Here is a 19,076-nt window from a genome sequence, read left to right on the forward strand (position 1 = left end):
ATCTGAATTTCAGTGGCAATGTGTTTTGTGGATCTCATCTTGCCTTCAATTTTGAAAATCTCTGGCCACGTTCGATCCACACGTGCAAAATGCTGGTGGAACTCAGCAAATCAGGCTGCATCTATGGAGGGAATAAAACAGCTGACACCTTTAGGCTGAGAACCTTCATCAGGATCCTCCATAGGCAAGTCAGGCAGATGAATAGCCTTGGCCTAAAACAGAAACATAGAAAACTTACAGCACAATACAGGCCCTTTGGCCCACAATGCTGTACCGAACATGTACTTACTTTAGAAATTACTTGGATTTCCCCCATAGCCCTCTATTTTTGTAAACTCCATGTACCTATCCAGGAGTCTCTTAAAAGGCCCTTCCGTATCTGCCGGCAGCCCATTCCATGCACTCACCAATCTCTACGTAAAAAAAACTTATCCCTGACATCTCCTCTGTACCTACTTCCAAGCACCTTAAAACTGTGCCCTCTCATGTTAGCCATTACTCCTGACATCTCCTCTGTACCTAGTTCCAATCACCTTAAAACTGTGCCCTCTCATGTTAGCCAATGGTTTTTCCCCTCCATAAATGCAGCTTGGCTTGATGCGTTGCTTCAGCATTTCGTGTGTGTTACTCAAGATTTCCAGGCATCAGTGGTAACCTTTGTGTCTCTGGTCATGCTTGTCCCGATTTGCTGTTGCATTTATACTGATACTCTCAAAATGGATGAAGAGACCACTTTTGTGGTGAAGTTTAAGATCCTTTTATTTATTCTTCTTCCAGCTGATCTCCAGATTACCAACTTTAACTGCACTTTGCAACCTGCACACCGACAAGCTCCAAGCATTCAAGCTGTTGCACCCAGAGACAGCAAACAGCCTGTTCCCTCCTCTCTACAAGGAGCTTTTTAACCCAGACTCTTCGGCCATCCCCAAGTGACAGCGATGGCTGACATGTGCTACTGTACTTGGAACAAAGGTCTCTTCATACAAAGGCACACAATGTGTACATTTGAGACTTCTAAATGAAAAAAAAATCACTACTGCAACACTAGGAATGTCCTGCACTTAAATAGATTCTTTTTCACCGCTACCGATTAAAGAATGTAAATATTGCACCTGACCTGGAGCTTTGTGGAGCCAGTCAGAAAATGTACAAAAGTTAAGTCATTCTTCTTTTTATCTGTTTTGGGGGTCAGTTTTAACAATCAGATGCTGGTTAATGCTGTTTTATAACTAGAACCGTGATTTCACAGTATTATTCCTTCTATTTGTGATTTGGACATAATTTAAGAAATTTAGCCTGCTAGGCTTAACTGTTTCCATGTAAATTTTCTTTCAATCATATTTTTTTGTTGGGTCTTATAATTTAATTTTTGATGTTTTTGAGAATTTGACATTTCCAATATGTGTATGAAAATATATTTTGGGAAAAGATGTGGGAGAGAAAGGATATAAACAAAAGCCTTGTCTGGTTTGTTGAGAAATTGAGTGTGGATTCTGGTATATTATATGTAAAGAGGGTTTTAAGGATTTGTTGCCTGTAAATGTAAATTCTAGATAAAAAAAGCACTAGTTTTCCACATTAAACTATATTTTTATGTAAAAAGTTGCACAGAATGACAAAAAAAACACAAAACAAAAAAGATAGTATTTGGCCTTTTAGCCACAGTGACGTCCACCAAAACATTGTGATGGAAGCTTTAATGGTCTTTTTAAGTGAGAGTGTATATCCCAGTGTATTTCAAATAGGAACTGGTAAGAAAATTATTCTGATCTACAAGGAAAGGCTTTTAGGATGTATTTTTATCATTCCATGGTAAATTGTCAGTCAGCAGAATCTGTCAATGTTATAATATCATTCATAATTTAGTAATATAGTTCTCTCATTCATTGTTTTGCATGCAAAGATCTGTATTTTGTCATCACTGGTGTTCTGCATTCAAACACTGTGGAAGCTGTATTTGACAGGGCCTGAAAATGGGCATCAAAATGGCAATGCATGAACAGTACAATGCAAGCAATGTGCTGACATAATGCTGCCTGCTAATCAATATAATTGCAGCATCCAGCCAGCAATGTTGTATTGGGAAGCTTCAGCTGGGGCCTATATTGGTAGTTACTGTCCTCAGTGAATGAGGGGATGCAATGTAGCTGGAAACCATTCCAACCAGGAAATTTTAAAGTACCTCAAGATATTGGGCTCAGAGTTCCCCACAAGCAATGGTGGAAGCAGTGGTAAGGGAGGTGGGGGGCGAAGATGTATAAAATTTGCAAGATTTTAGAGACACTCTGGACAAAGTTAAAGTAGAGTGGGACTGAGTGACCCATGGAGGTCACTGACAAGGGTCAAGCCTGGATGTCTGGATAGAGAGTTACATGTTGATTGACCTCATGCGCTGGTCAAGATCAGTATCCTCTCATGTGAACCAGAAGCCTCTAACACTCCTGATTCAACACAACATCCCATCAACAACATCCATCACAATAGTACGAATTTATACATAAAATTCCTTCGACCATGCAATTAGATCTCACAGCCAGTGCCAGCTATTCATCCAAGAAAATCACTTGAACAAGTATAGCAATAATCAACACACTTTCCTGCCTCCCAGGTGAGCATGCAGGAACTAAAATAGAGAGGCAATCCCCTCCAAGAGAGGGTACTGATGTTCATTAGGATGCCTGATGCTGGGGCAGCAAAAACTGCTGGGCAAAAATAAGGGATGATAATGGCATCCTTACATCCCATGCCTCTTCGCACATCTCACCTCCCCCTAATTAGAATTACAAACAATCAATTATTGCCAACCCGCCCACGACATTCCCCTCACCCCACACCCACCACACGACAATGTAGCTTCGTATCCCATCTCCTTTCAGATATTCAAGCAGCAAAGCCTGGCAGTCAATGAGTAGCTTGAAGTGTACTGTTTGGATGATCCATTGTAATTTGATTTCATCCTTAAAGTCACCAAAATAAAATCTGGCTCTATGTACAATGTAGAGGGAGAGGATATAGGCAGAGTTTGCATGGGGTGAAATGTGGGCCAAAGCAGCCAGCAGCCAAGACAAGGGCAAGGATTTTGCAGGTTTCTGCTTTTAATAGTGGACTTGGCTGGAGACCCTAGGAGAGGTTGTGCAAAATGGAATGCTTTATGCATTGCAAGCTGTCCTCTCCTGTCAGATTCCTTCCTCTTCAGACCTTTGATTTCTTCATCTATCACGTCCCAGCGTCTCACATCCTCCTGCCTTCTCCCTCTCACCTGGATTCACCTACCACCCACCAGCTCTTGCTCTTCTCCCTTCCCCTACTCATTTCTTCCCCTCTTTCTTTCCAGTTCTGACCTGAATTGTTGTCTGTTCATTTCCCACCGTAGATGCTGCCTGACCTGCTGAGCTCCTCCAGCATTTTATGTGTGTTGTGCATTGCAAAACCTGTCAGAAAGCCCTGTTTGCTTCTAATAGCTTGGAGATTATGGCACTAACTTGGCACAGGACTGCTATCCATTCTGGTGTGCAACTGTAACTAACTCTTTTCTCACATTTGTGGGCTCAGACGTAATAGATTAGATTATGTTTATTTATTTATTTATTTATCTATCACACGTACATTCAAACATACAGTGACATGTGTTATTTGCATTAACACCCAACACAATCTGGGGATGTGCCTGCAAGTGACGCCACACATTCTGGTGCTAATATAGCATACCCACAATGTTCATCAGAACAGTACGCAGCCAATATACAACAAACAATGACAACAAAACACACAAAGAAAAACTCCCACCCCAGATCTCCAGCACCTGACTTCCAGACCATGACCCTAGACTCGCAAACATAAGGCATCCAACACCTGGGATCTCCAGACCTTGCTCCCTCAATAGAGCAATGGCCAGTATGTCAGCTTCCATTGTGGAACAGCCACCTAACATGCCGTGGAAGTTCAGAATACTGTCACACTGCAGCCACTGGCAACCACTACAGACTGTGCAGCCACTGGCAACCACTACAGACTGTGCAGCCACTGGCAACCACTACAGACTGTGTAGCCACTGGCAACCACTACAGACTGTGCAGCCACTGGCAACCACGACAGACTGGGCAGCCACTAGCAACCACGACAGACTGTGCAGCCACTAGCAACCACTACAGACTGGGCAGCCACTCAGAAGCACCCTTTGGAAGAGCAGAAGGTTAAGGATACACACTATCTAAACACTTCATATTCAGCCACCCTTCTTCACAATAATAATTGGTAACATTAGTAGTCCAATCCTATATGGACTATAGGTTTGCCAACCTTATGAAAAAAGGTTAAGCAAAGGGAAACAATTTACTTACCTGGAACATGGCACAATTTAATTTATAAACTTGGTCTTGTATATTTATTTTGAGATGACATTGTTGGCAAGCAAGTGCTATCGTTTCCTGTGGCTGTAAGGCACCAGGAGCATGGATTGTTTGTGAAACCTTTGGTGTATTGTGACCAGAATCAATACTCAGCTGAGACAGTGTGGCAGGAATGGTCATCTCTTCCACATTTTGTTCTCTGTCGTGTCCTCCTCTTCACTACCACATGTTCTTGGTGGCTCTGGTGGTGGGGCCCCTCTGAATGTGAGGTTGTGCAGCATACAACACGCCATTTTGAATCCTGACTGCAGAACCACTCCATATCAACTTTAGGTGTTGTGGGCTGGGGTCGCTGGGCACCTCATCAGCTGGTTGCTCTTTCCTTTCAATTGGGTTAAAATTAGCTATCACAGAACAATGGGCTGTGACTAGTGTTAACATACAAGGTATTATTCCGCATGATTTAATGATGTGCATTCACAATAGTTGGAAATTGTAGCAGTGGAATCCATTTCTTTTTTGGTACAGCACACAGGTAGAAATATTGTACTTGCAGACTGTGAACGAACCTAATATTCTAACAAAGACAAGTATGCATTCTGCTTTCTGACCTTTGGCTGTAGTGTATTTACAATATTACTCAAAGATGAGAGAAATATTAAATGCATGACACTAGTGTATTTAATATTTCAGTAATATTGTAAATAAATTGTTTGATTAAGCATTTTTTGTTTACATAATTCATTACGGGTTATACGTGAGAAGTACATGAATGGCATATGTCATTACTCTACCACATCATATATGAGCACCTTGCTGAAGAAAAAGAAACTAAGCACACATATCCCAGCTCTCATGTTTTTGATTAGTTTCTGGAGTTACAAGAGTGGTGACAAGGAAGATTTACAATGAATCTGAGAGAACTTACTACCTGTTGAAACGCAGCATGTGATCCTTCTGAAGGGGGAGAGAGATATTCAAGTTTTTTTTTAAAACGCAGCATATTTTTTCTTCAGAAGGGGAGAGAGACGTTTAAATTTTTTAAAAGGGCAGAAAATGGACAAAATACATAGGTTCATAAACAGTGAGTACCAGGTGATAATAATAATAAATTTAAAGAAAGCAGAGATGACTGGCTACATTGGAAAGATAGATGCATTCGATTGCACAAGATAATTGGGTGATATATACTGAATAAATTGAACAGTATTTTGAAACAAATGAAATAGCCAATGAAAAGTGAGTGCCAGTGTTACTGAGTGCAATATGTGGAAAAGCATAATGTTTAGAAGTTTAACTGCTCCAACTAAACCAGCCAAAACTGTCTTTGCAGATATTGTGAACATAAAACGGGAACATTTAGAACTGAAAACATTGTTAATTGCAGAATGCTTTAGGTTTTATAAGCAGAATCAAAAGGAAGAGGAGTCCATTTCAGCATATGTGGCTGAACCTAAGAAATTGTCCAAGCATTCGCAGTTCAGTGATGGGCTGAGAGATTGTTTAGTTTGTGAAATCTTACAAAAAAGCATTCAAAAATGGCTCATAACTGAAGAACAGACCACATTTAAAATTGCAGTTGAAGTCACTGCATCAGTGGAACCAGCAGACTGAGACACAATTGAGTTCCAGTCAGGAATGAAAGTGAGCATGAACCAAATTGCGGCGTCTAAAAAGAAACCTGACTGGCTGGACAAACTGTTTCCATTGTGGTAGGGGCTCACATGCACCAGACTAACGCAGGTTTAAAGGTAAAACTTACAGAAAATGCAACAAAGCAGGACACATACAAAGAGTATGTTGGACAGACAAAAAAATTGGACAGCATGCTGTTGATGGAAAATCTGATAATGATGAGAGTGACACAGGACTGAGTAGACCTGAGATTTACAATGTGAAAACAAACAATAGACAAGCAATATGGCTTACACCAGAAGAGAAAAGCAAATTAATTAAAATGGAATTGGACATTGGCTCGGCTCTTTTGGTCATTCCACAAAATGAGTTTGAGCAGCATTTCAAAGATATTGAACTGAAGCCTGCAAATATCCAACTAAGGACTTATACTGGAGAAAAGATAACTCCTGTGGGAATGGCATTTGCAATGTGCCACTTTGAGCTTGTATCTGGTAAAAACAAGAGGCGCAGACTTGTGGGACTGTGACAACTACAACTTGATTGGAGATCCATCCACCATTTGCATGCCACATTCCCTGCAACAGAGTCAACTGAAAGAAAATTAAGAAAGACACTGGATGATGCCACAGCAGTGTTCAAGGATGGCATTGGAAGCTCAAACATATCAAGAGTAAAACAGTGTTAAATGAAAATGCCTCACCCAAGTTTTACAAAGTCCATCCAGTTCCCTTATACCATCCATTATAAAGTAGTAGTGAGCTAGATCACATGGAGGCTAAAATAATTCTTTCCAAGGTTGAGTGGAGCCATGGGCAATGCCAGTGGTTCCTGTAGCCAAGAAGGATGGGCCTGTAAGAATCTGTGGTGAAGGTCGTCATCAACCCAGTACTGAAAATTGACCAATACACTCTGCTCAGAATAAAGGATATGTCTGCAAACCTTTCTAGAGGGAAACACACCAGCAAAGTGGACTTACCTGGGGCCTACCTACAGATGGAGATGGAAGCGGAGTCCAAAGTGTTTCTCACCATAGACACTCAGAAAGGACTTTGATGATTGGCTTATTTTTGAAGTAGCATCTGCATCTGCACTCTGGCAGGAAGCAATGCACCTGGTGCCGCAAGCCTGTTCAGGCACTTAGTGTGACCTGGGTGACATCATTGTTAGTGGTCAGGATGGCAAGGAACACCTCCAAAATCTCAAGCGAGTGTTGGAAAGATTAGAGGATTATGAGCTCAGAGCATGACGCAACAAGTGTGAATTCTCAAAATCAAGCATCACTTACTGTGGTCACACCACTGATACACAAGAATTACACAAGTGTGCTGAGAAAATTCAAACAGTGGCAGATGCCCTAAGGCCAAAGAATGTGTCACAGTTGCGATCCTATTTAAGATTTGTCAATTACTATAACAAGTTCCTGCCAAACCTGGCTACTGTACTCCAGCTCTTGAACTCATTACTACAGATTGGGAAGAAATGGCAGTGGACAAAGCAGAGTGAGGTGGCTTTCCAAAAGGCAAAGGAAATGGTGATGTCAGCCACTGTACTCATACATTATGATCTATATCATCCAGTGAAGCTTGCCTGTGACACCTTGCCTTATGGTATAGGTGCAGTTATGTCACGTGTTATGAGTGATCTAAGTGAATGCCCCATAGCCTTTGCATCACGCTCCCTTACCACTGTAGAGACAAATTATGCACAGATTGACAGAGCCGGCTTTGGGGTGTAGAACATTTCAACTAGTACTTCTGTGGGAGAAAGTTCACCCTCATAACTGATCATCAACCACGAGTGTCCATTTTCAATCCACAGAAGGATGTTTCTCTAACACCAGCAGCACAAACGCAGAGATGGGCTCTGTTTCTTGGAGGACATGATAACAAGATCAAACTCAATTGAACCACTAATTATGGAAATGCTGATGGATTCATCCCATTTATCCCTGGAAAAGGAAACAACCTGAAAAATTTACAAAAGAGGACAGTCCCCTGGAAGTACTTCCCCAATGCAGATCAGAAATCTTCCTATTATGGCGGAGATAGTCCAAAAGGAAAACAAAAAAGACCCCACACTGTCTCAGGTCTTAATGGCCACGCAAAATGGCAGGAGTGTGCAGCAAAAATTCCAGTTCCCCATGATGAACTTGCACTTGACAGGGGTTGCCTTATGAGTTGTTGTTCCATCGAAGCTGAAAGGTAAAGTGTTGGAGGAGCTACAAGCCAGTTGTCTAGGCCTGGTCAAAATGAAGGCATCGGCTTGAAGCTTTGGATGGTGGCTTGGCTTTGATGAGCAGATCAAGCAACTTGTCATGCATTGCTTAGGATGTCAACACATCCAGAAGATGCCAAGAGCAGTGCCTCTCCATCTCTGGGAATAGCCTGCATTGCCTTGACAGAGGATTATTGTGGATTTTGCCTGACCTTTAATGGGCTCAAATTTCTTGGTAGTAGTGGATACAGCTACAGAGTGGACAGAAGTGTTCCCGATAGACTCCGCTACAACCTCACACACTGTTGATGTGTTGAAAAGCCTCTTCTCATGGACTGGTGTTTAAGAACACTTAGTCAGTGACAATGGAACAGTTTCAGTCATTCCTGAAAATGAATAGGGTAAGACATATTGCATCTGGACTGTAACACCCAGCTACAAAATGCTTGATGGAAAGAGTCTAAAGAATGCTCTGCGAGCAATGTCCGCAGATATACCTGTACTGTGCTGTAGGTTTTCTATGTTTCTAATACACTACACTGGCAAGAGAGATTGAACTGTAGTCTGATCTGCCTGAAGTGTTTTTGCAGTCCCCCCCAATCGAGCGACACCAAACAGCAACATGATGCAGCTGTGACCGTCTACAACCTGGAAGGAGCCCAACTTATGGAAACAACACACACAAAATGCTGGTGGAACACAGCAGGCCAGGCAGCATCTATAAGGAGAAGCACTATTGATGTTTCGGGCCAAGACCCTTCGTCAGGGGTTTGATTTCATGGTCAGACACTTGCATTGGAAATCCTTGTGGTCCAAGGACGCAGTTGTGGTTGGAAATGATAACAGTTTAATTGAAAGCTGGCCATAAGTATCTGAAGCTTCCTTTTAATTTCTTGTTCATGTAGCAAGTTTGTTCCCTGGACTTAATAGGCAAAAAAATACATTCTACCGAGATCTTCTCCCTTTCTTCTTCCTCGCCCCTCTTCTTAGTCCTGGTACTGCTCCACAAGCTGTCTGGTCACTCTGGTATCCAAAGTATAGCCCAAGGTGAAAGATGAGAAATGCATCAATGGCTGGAAGCAAGGGATTGATCCAGAAACCCTGGATTTAGAAAACAGTTTTTCAGCATCCATCATTTTATGCTTCATAGAATTCTGTAGCATAAAACAGCTACGGAAACTACAAATACATGTAGAATTCCAGCAAAAGAAATCAGATAGCAGTTGTCCTCTACAAAAGGGATAATGACAGTAGTGGCAGGCTTGGAGAGAGAGGAGGATACTCTCGCCGTCCATCTAATTATTTTAATGATGCATAGTTGAATGTGTATGAATTATGCATGGTTAACAAAGAATTGTACTGTGAAGCTCTGGTGTGGCAGTGTAATCTAACAAATTTGATTTCCTAATGTTTCAAACAAGGTTAGTGACCTCTAAACTTACATTTATGATTTATTAATAATTGCATAGTTTGGAAAACAATGGCGAGTGGAAAGACTTCCTCTAGTAGAAACATACGTAATCAGTTTCATCACTATGCTCAGCAACTCTTCTCATGGAAAAGCTGTATTGTACTGTGGTTTGCATGTTACTCACTGATCTGATAATTAATTTACTGTGCAGCCTTAAGTAGCAACTTCATGCCTAAGACGCTAAAACATCCACCTGAATAGGAAATCTGTTCCTATATTTAGATGCATTTCACTACAAAAGTATTTAAAATTAGAAATAGAAAATGCAATTTAAAGAGCACTGGTATCACTAGCAATTTCATTCATTTAATTGGTCCCATTTCTTTTAAATATTGATATCTGAGATGTTATCAACTTGCTTCATCACAAGGAATCCTGTGAATATGTGCCACGTTGTTTATAACTTGGGAAAAAAACTCTAAACCATGCATTCCAACAACAAATCAGAACTCATAATTATATACCTAGTAATAATAGCATCAAATCTATGGACAACAAGTATTTCCTGTGAGACAGGAATGTGTGTTACTATACCTGAATACTTGACAATGAAGGGAACAGCTGTGCTGGAGAAAAGACTCGGAAATTATTAAAACTTGAACCCCATACAGATTCACTGTAGAAAGCATAAGGTCAGAGTTTTGCCTTCTGAAACACATATTTTGAAATTTACAAATATCCACACACTGGCTCAATAATCCTGGAATTCAGCTATATAAGGTGCCATTGTTGTGTAGTGATTAGTGTAATACGATTACACCTGGGGCTTTGAAGTTTGGAATTCAATTCTGATGCCGTCTGTAAAAGTTTGTACGTTCTTCCTCTTGATCCTGTTTGTTTCCTCTGGGTGCTCCGGTTTCTTCCCACATCGCAAAGACGTATCAGTTAATAGGTTGATTGGTCATTGTGAATTGTCCTATTATTAGGCTAGGGTTAAATAGATGGTTGCTGAGCAGTGCAGCTTGTTGGGCCGGAAGAACCTGTTCTGTGCTCTATCTCCAAATAAATAAATAAAATAAAAGATGCCTACGAGATAATATCTGCAGCAGACTTGATGTATTTGGTTAAGGTTTCCAAACAGAGAAAAATGTTTGTTAATAAACAAGTGGGCAGGTTTACAACTCCCTGCTTTTTATTTCAGTGGAAATAACATCAAAATATGAAATGGGCTGCTATTTTCCTATCACCTACAAGTCTGAATCTATCCCACTGATTATTTAGATGATCAGCAACCTTTAGTGCATTATAACCAGAAAATCTTCTGCAAATTCTTTCACTTGGCTTGCATTTTATTCTAAATTTCTAACTTTGCTTATAGCATTAGAAGTTGATGGGAAAAAATTAATTATTAGTAAATTCTTACTTTCTTCATTTTTAACTCTTTTTCTTCAGGACCAAAACCGATCAATAAAGGAAATGATGTAAAGTCATGACATATATCTTTCACAACCTGTGGAGATTTTATATTTAAAAAAAAAATCAAAATGCATCATTTTACATGTCAATATATTTGTCACAGTACACCTATCATCTTCTGGGATGAAAATATTTTTGTAAAAATTGTTAAACGTTTTCTTACTGAGGCAGTAGGAAATTTGTAAGTTGTTGAATACTCAAAGGGAAAATATATTTTGCTTTCAAATCATTCAAAGCAAAAGTGGGATATTTAACCCCTTGCAAAACTTCTAGCAATTAATTGTGTAGTTCTGATGCTGTCTGATAAATTTGTACATATATTTATAGGGTGGGGGAATGCATGCAGTGTAAATTTCTCTTGCCCCTAATAGTTTGTATATATATACACAATCATGACTACATTTTATAAATTGTTTAATACATTCTGAAACATTTCCATTTATTGAAATTTATTGAAACACAGCTATTTTGTATGAGTGCAGGTCCAATTATTTTTGCACATGATGAACTTCAATGGACATTGTGATTTAGTGCATTTAGCAAACCCTCTTTTCACACTAATGGGATGGAAGCCTTCTCATGGCGATGGTGAACACTTTAAACCGAATTAAGTCCCAGTAATCTAAAACCAGCTCACTTCAGCTCGGAGTCGTTCACATGAAATCTTTCACCATTTCTATTGGCAATGGTAAATGGAATAGATTTAAAAAAAAGGTAAAATTATAGGTGGGAATTTTAATGGTTTTGAATTACAGAGAAACTCCTCAAAGTATTTTAAACTATTTGAACTAATATGTCTATCCTAATCAAAAAAAGAGCTACCCAGCTAATCCTCCTTCCTTCACAAGTCTGAGGGGATGAAGAGGCTAGTGCAAGTAGACATGCTGGACAGGTCCATCCTGCATGGCTGGTGTTTTCCATAAATGGTGTGGAGGTTCTAAACTCAACATCAGACAGACATGCCATTCAGTTATTCTAATTTCTGCACGTTGGTATTATTCAGATAATTCAGATACGTGAACAAGATGGTCTACTTTAAATAGTTTTCCTTGCATACCTTGCTTTCGAGTGGACCAATTTATGACTCTGTTTTATTAGACCTTTTTTGAGGAAATCTTCTCCATTTATAATTGTCCTAGTAGATGGACCAAAGGAATGTGAATAATTTTGACTTCAAGATGCAAGTGTAAAAATTGATTCAGTTATTTGTTCTAGGTACTATATACTATCTCCATTTTCTTATTTTTAATAAAAGGAATTCAAAATTGGAAGAGATGTATAATCTAGCAGAATCCATATTAGCTGCTTTATATTCCAAAATTAGCCCTTATGATATGATGTCATCAGATGAAGACTAAAACCTTACCTATCTTTGGATGATGTAATTAAATGACCTGACAATGGATGAAGAGATAGAAGTTCTACTTTCATTCCATTCCATACATGAATAACATTTTATTAAATTTTAAGGTTTATTTCTTAATCTGCTTATTAAATATACAGCATTCATTTTCTGCAGGATATAGTTTCTGCTAAGACAGTAATAGTTCTATCATCTATTGGGAGATTGTGCAGTACAAGAATATTAAAATTCCTTATTTATTGAATTATAATATAACTGAACTGGAAAAATTGAAAACTGAATGGACTTTTTGCTTTTTATTTTCAATTTAGCAATTCTGAGTGGTCGACATTCAAACTAGGGATTATTTTAAATTGATATTTTTAAGAGCCACAGCACTTGAAAATGGATGCACTTTTAATCACTCAGACCCTCAGTCTTTTATTACATTGTTGGATGATATAAACAATCTGAGATTTAGCCTTTCTCTGGCAGATCTATAAACAAGACCATCTGATTATTACATCATGGAAATCAGGAAAGTAACCTGTGTATCACAGGATTCCTCAAGTGCACAAGGTGATTCAAGCTGGAACTTGAGCCATCTAGATTTGTGCTGTGGAGTTTCAATTGACGACATTTTGTTTTAAACTTCTGTGCCAAGCAATAGCAATTTTAAAATTCAATCTATCCAGTACTTCTTTATTATGCAACCCATTCATATTCTTATGGAAGATGGGAAGAGTTTCTAAAGAATTTATGACATAAAGAAAACACCAGAATTCATCATACCTAAAAGGAGCATGTGATTTGTGATTGTCCTAATTCATTAGTATTTGTATAATATAATAAATTCTTCCCTGGCTCTGTAGCAAGAACAGAAACCCTACATGAAATTTAGTTTTGTAAACAGCTCTTCTCATACAGCTCTTCATCGTTCATTAAATATTAGATGAATTCTGTTGTGGGAATTAGCTTGCATGCAATGCAATTTTGCTTTTAATGTGATATCCTGAAGTGTTGCCAGGAGAATTATATTGCAGTAATCATTTTATTAAAATGTTGCTATTTGCTTGAAGCACCAAACATTTTCCACTGTTACCTAATCAGCATTCCCACTTAGCCCATGTGTAAAACTGCAGAGATAGAGCAGTAGCTGATTGATTTGATGAATTGTGGCACAGTTTTGCAATGTTAGAGCTGCTTCAGATGCACAGTAATGGGGAGATGATGGAAGAACTTGGGAGAGATGACCTGGAATTAAATTAAGGCAGGAGTTAGTGGGAAGGAACAACTAGGATAGAGACTGATCATGGTTTGGGGGTTTGCAGTGCCTGCACTATAATTGCACTGCATCACAAAACCAGGTTTAGAAATTTTTGAGGTAACTCAACTCGCAGTTTTTTCAAATCTTTTTCATTTTAATGCAAATCTCTCTCCTGCCTTTGGCTTTCTCCCAGGATCAGAAGCTTAACTAGCGTTTTCAAAAGATGATGATCAGAGATGAGAAATTGTGAGCAACTAAAGTCCACATAGTTCTCAAATGTCACTGAGTGAGAACAATGTGCTTAGTTCACATCTAGCAGCCCCACATCAACATTACTGATTCTTTAAGGTTGCGAACAATGTATCAAGCTCAGATACATCTCAGCAGATATTGGTTGAGCGTATTAAACAGAATCAGAATATTCATGTTAGAATTATATTGAATCTTTTAAAACATGTTATGGTTAAATTATTTTGTGACTTGGTTCTAAGTGAACAAGTCTTTGGACTTAAATTAATCATCCTGTTAACGACAATCACTGCTGGATGCAGTTATTGCACTGTCTGCCACTCAGGGAACGTGAGAGGAAGGGTTTGGAATGCACAACTCTTAAGGTGAAAAATTTCCCCAGACAAGGCTTTCAGTTCTGTGAGACATTAGGAATATTAGCTAAATTTTCAGATACTCTGTATCATTTTGCACACTAGAAATCCTAGACAACTAAATGTACCATACTTTTAGAGGCTTGTATAAAAATATGATTTTATTTGGAAACGCAAAAAGTAAAAGGACGCTGTCCAATAGATTGACAAACTAGCTGGAGCTTTTCAACAGAAATGGCAACCACTTTTTGTATTTCAGATCTTCATGCCTTGCTCTCATCTTGCAGAATGCTCTGAATTTTCATTTAGAAACCTTAAATATTACGGAAGTGTTGTAAGGACTGATTTGTCTGACACTAGCTCTCTGAGAGTTGCCCATATTCTGGTTCTAATGCTGACAGACTCAGAAACCATCTGAGATGTTATATGCCAAACTCTCATCTTCAATGGTAAGCAGCAGAAAGCTCTGAGTACCATGTTATTCAGCATCAAACTGTCTATTCTTATTTTCAGTCTGATGGCATCAGGAGTCACAATCATAACTCCTCAGTTCAGATCATAATTTTTTGTCTGTCTCAGAATCAGATCCATAAAACTCCTAGGGTGAAAAAAGCTTTATAGAGGAGATTGCACATGCAAAATAAAAGGAAAATCAGTATTTGGTGGTCAAGTAGCATATTTTAAAGGAACTGTCAAAATTGTAGCTCATCTTTTCTCAGAACTCATGGTATGTTATTTAGAAAATCTGAATGAATCTGATATAGAATCACCCAAAATTCAAATTAACCCGAAATGAGAAATTCAGAACCACTTGGGCTCATTGTTTCAGTTTAAGTATACCCTGATTCCTTATGATTTATCCTTGAAATACTTAACATTGATGTCAATTGGCAACATTTTCAGTCTGTTCATGACTGTTTTTATTCTGAAGATACAAATGTTAACGCCCCACGGATATTAATTTGCAGCAAGAGTTATTCAACTCCTATCATACATTTACATAGTTCTGAACAAAGGTAAAACCAAAACTTGATTGTTTATTTGAGTTATAAAGGATGATTTTTTTTTTCCTGCCATGCCTCATTGCTGATCATACAATGCAAATGGAATTGAAAGTGTAGGATAATTTTATAAACTCACTAGATTTAATTCGCATTTTATCACCATCTGGATTAAATTAATCCACCCATAAAATACTTGGAATGCATCCATAATTGATTTTGACAAGATACAGCTAAAATAATCTAATTTCAATATTCAAAGGTGAATAAAAAGGATTTCTCATGTGCAAAACTCCAATTTAGCTACATTGTTCCATTATTATATGTTCCATCGTCTTGTGTGTCATGGATTAAAAGGCTTCTATTGAGGTTTAGAGTTCCAAACTTACACTAGATACAGTAGCAATAATACAAGGCATTTGTTTTGTAGAAATATCTGCTATGTAATTGCAGAAAACAAGAGGTTTGCTTTGCATGCTGTTGCGTTTACAATATACTAAAACTCTGGCCTTCGTTTTCTGTAAAATTTGTTTAACTTGTAATAGATAAATCTGTGGCCACTTTTTTCAAAGTAAAGGCATCAAATTACTGCTGCTGCTCTCAATCCATTTCTGTTAATAGGTGCTGTAAATATTATTGACCAGTAGTTGAGATTGGTAATCTACTTCGTAATTTTCTTATAAACAAGGACACCTTTCCTCAATAATTAAGAGACAGAGCAAAATATATTGATGCAATTGCCTCATCTGAGTGTGATCAACATTCTTTTGTATCAGAGAACTGATTGTAATTAGAATCTTGTGGATTTTTCTACTATTAGGATTTATTTCGGTAATTGATAAACAAATCCACTGACAGGACTGTCCATCTTAACTTAGAGCTCCCAAAGAGTTTGTTAAATGAATGTTCTTAATAATAAATATGCAAAGGATTGGGGAAATTACTAAAATGTTGTGAGTAAGCTGACAGTTGTTTCTCAGTCCTTTGAAGTTCTGTCTGTATATATTTACAACTCTTCACCACATTCACCCCAGTGCTGAGCATCCAGTCACTTTCACAATGAAACTTTAAGATTCTGAAGATATATATCCCCTACATCCTTGAGGGCTTTCTTCTATCCAGAGTGCTTTGACTCATGCTAATAAAAACATCTGAAGGATACAGGCTCAGTTATGTGCAACTATTATTAGCAAAAGGGATAGGCAATCTCAGGGTGCTGTAATATCTATGAAGTACTATTTTCCATTTCTTTATACTCTACATTACTCGAAAAGAAAAAGGGAGAAAATTGTATCTTTGGCCACCCCTGGTAAACGCGAACAGGATTATTGATTGTTGGTTATACTCAGCTCCAATCATTCACTTCTGTTGAAGTCAACAAAGCAGCTGCCTGGAGTTGAGTACAACCAAAATTGTCATGTGCTTTCAACACTAGAGACTGAAGTGATTTTTCCTGGCGTGAATACGGCAACCCCATTTTCTTCTGCCCAGTTCCATTGCTGTATTTGAGAAAGCACATTTTGTTAATGGTCAGTGCTAAATGTGCATACTCAGTATAGTAACACTTTGACCAAACAGATAAAACCATATCATTCCAGAGAGCTTAATATTCCATATTATGAAAATATTCCTTCATTTGTTTCAAAACCTACTCTAGTTTATATAAATATTTGCTGTCATCCAAAATATGTATTAATCCCTAAAGGACTATGGGTGCACAAGTAAGCTTGCACTTAAAATCGAATTGAAAATTCTTTGCTTTCCAGAGGATTAGCAAGAAATTTAATTTGTTGTTTCTATTATAACCCTATAGACAGAATGATAACTGTATAAATATGAAAATGTGTTCATTGATAATGAATATCTTGTTTACACTAACTGGACATCAGCATTAATAAAATGCTGTATAAACTGTAGCAAACTTTTAAAGTTTATCTAAATTTATACTCCATTTTGAAAATAGCAAATTTGTGAATCTTCTAAAATCATTGACAATGATACAGTCAATTGGTGCTCTTCGATTTCTGATGGTAGGTAGTTGAGGTGAATTAACATTAAAAATTGAATCCCTTTATGGGATCTATTAAAGAAAAATGAGACAATCTGCAATATTTTCTATCTTAACAAAAGTAGTCTTATATTTTCCTACTCTTTCCAACCATGCCAGTTACCTCACACTTGGGCTTTTGCACTTCACCTAGTTTTCTCAGCAAAGTGATAAAAATTCATAAAATGACTGTCACTGAATCAAGACAGCTTATTTGACTTCTACTTGCTCGAGCCCTTATAAAAGGTTAATGAAATGTGTTGTGAGGAGTTTTAAAGTTTGTATTAAAGCCTTTGCTTTAGAAAATGTCTAATGCACTGGGGGAAGGTACTGTAAGAGTTCAGTCTTCTGTTTCCTTGTATATAACAACATTCTTCTGTTTGTTTTGTTAAGTAACCTGCAAATACTCAAAGGTTTTAAGTTGCCCTGTATTTGAAAACATTGACATTTTGAATTTGTTAAGCATAATAGTTTAACAATGGTAGAGGTCTTTTTAAAGCACATTATTTCTGAATGTTTACTGTAAATGACAATCTATGTTTATGTTCCTTTAATGAAGAATGGAGAGTCAAAACAATAAAATGTATAATAAATAATTTAAAAATCAGTGCATTTGTGAGTGTTTGTGCTGTATTTTTTAAAGTGGGATTTAACAATGTGAGAGGGAAATGAAAAACAATTTGACACAGAGTTATTTTCTACATTCATTTATTTAAAAGCTTTTAAGATATGCTCAGCAAGCTAGGCTTGCTTGTTCAAAGTAGCATTTTTTCATCTCGCAAGGGCCTAAAAGGTCAGACGTCTTCCTCATTGCTGTAAATTATTATGAAGTTGTATGGCAGCTTAAGGACCAGATGAGTCAAGTGCTTCCCTCTTCCAGAAGTCAATCAATCAAAACTGCTATCTTCCAAGATGTTGCTTTGTTTGATTCATGTTGGCTTTCACTTGAGAATATAGCAGGAGGCTGTTCAAGGCTTAGGCCTGCTTCTACATTCATCCAGGTTAAGGATCATCTGTATCTTAACTCAGATAAACCATGTAGGCTCCATTTTTAATCACATTGGTTGGCAAAAAAAATCTTCAATATTAGCATTGAAAAATAGCCAACTTAAAATTATTAGCATTATTTACCAAACAAAACAGCTGACAAAATTGGACTTTGGTGCATTCCAATTACTGCTCTCAGGTTTTCTGACATGAAGTATTGAACTTAAACATATTCGGCATGACATTGGAGTTAATGAGTCAATTATAACAGCATTGTTGGAAATTTTCAGGGTGCACTTCATGTTGATATCAGGATAAAATGTGGAGCAGCCTAACAATTATGCCATCTGCAAGGGAGTATGGGAATTGGGATTGTTCTATCAACCATCATAGACTTGACAGGCGAATTTGCATCCTTTGATGTCATTGGTGCATTTATGCGAAAGGAACAAAAAGGCTCAAGTAAGATATTTTAAGTACAAGTGATTTGAAGATGGAAAGTGGTAGGTTTTACACAAAATTTGAACAGAGCATTTTAATGAGATTATTCTGCAATAATAAATCTCTTAACTCTAAGGGTGAGGAAATGATGCAGTCAGGAATGTTATCCTATAAATTCTGGATTAGCAGAGAAATTTGCAATGTGTGCTTCCACAACTTGCTCATCAAAACATTGTAATCCATTATGTATTCTGTATTGTGTCATTCATTCAATAAAAATATATAAAAAATGCATCCCTCA

General features: G+C 37.9%; 1 protein-coding gene across 2 annotated transcripts in view; it reads left to right on the forward strand.

The window, feature by feature from the left end:
- Nucleotides 1–17,954, forward strand: part of rorb (RAR-related orphan receptor B) — a 204,387-nt gene extending 186,433 nt beyond the window's left edge. For both annotated transcript variants that reach the window (XM_073069918.1, XM_073069912.1), the window contains exon 10: nt 778–17,954. In XM_073069918.1, coding sequence (XP_072926019.1) covers nt 778–933 — 156 coding nt within the window. In that variant the 3' untranslated portion in view covers nt 934–17,954. The remainder of the gene's footprint in view (nt 1–777) is intronic.
- The last annotated feature ends 1,122 nt before the right edge of the window (nt 17,955–19,076 follow it).

This window comes from Hemitrygon akajei, chromosome 2, assembly GCF_048418815.1.
Source record: "Hemitrygon akajei chromosome 2, sHemAka1.3, whole genome shotgun sequence".
Lineage (NCBI taxonomy): Eukaryota > Metazoa > Chordata > Chondrichthyes > Myliobatiformes > Dasyatidae > Hemitrygon > Hemitrygon akajei.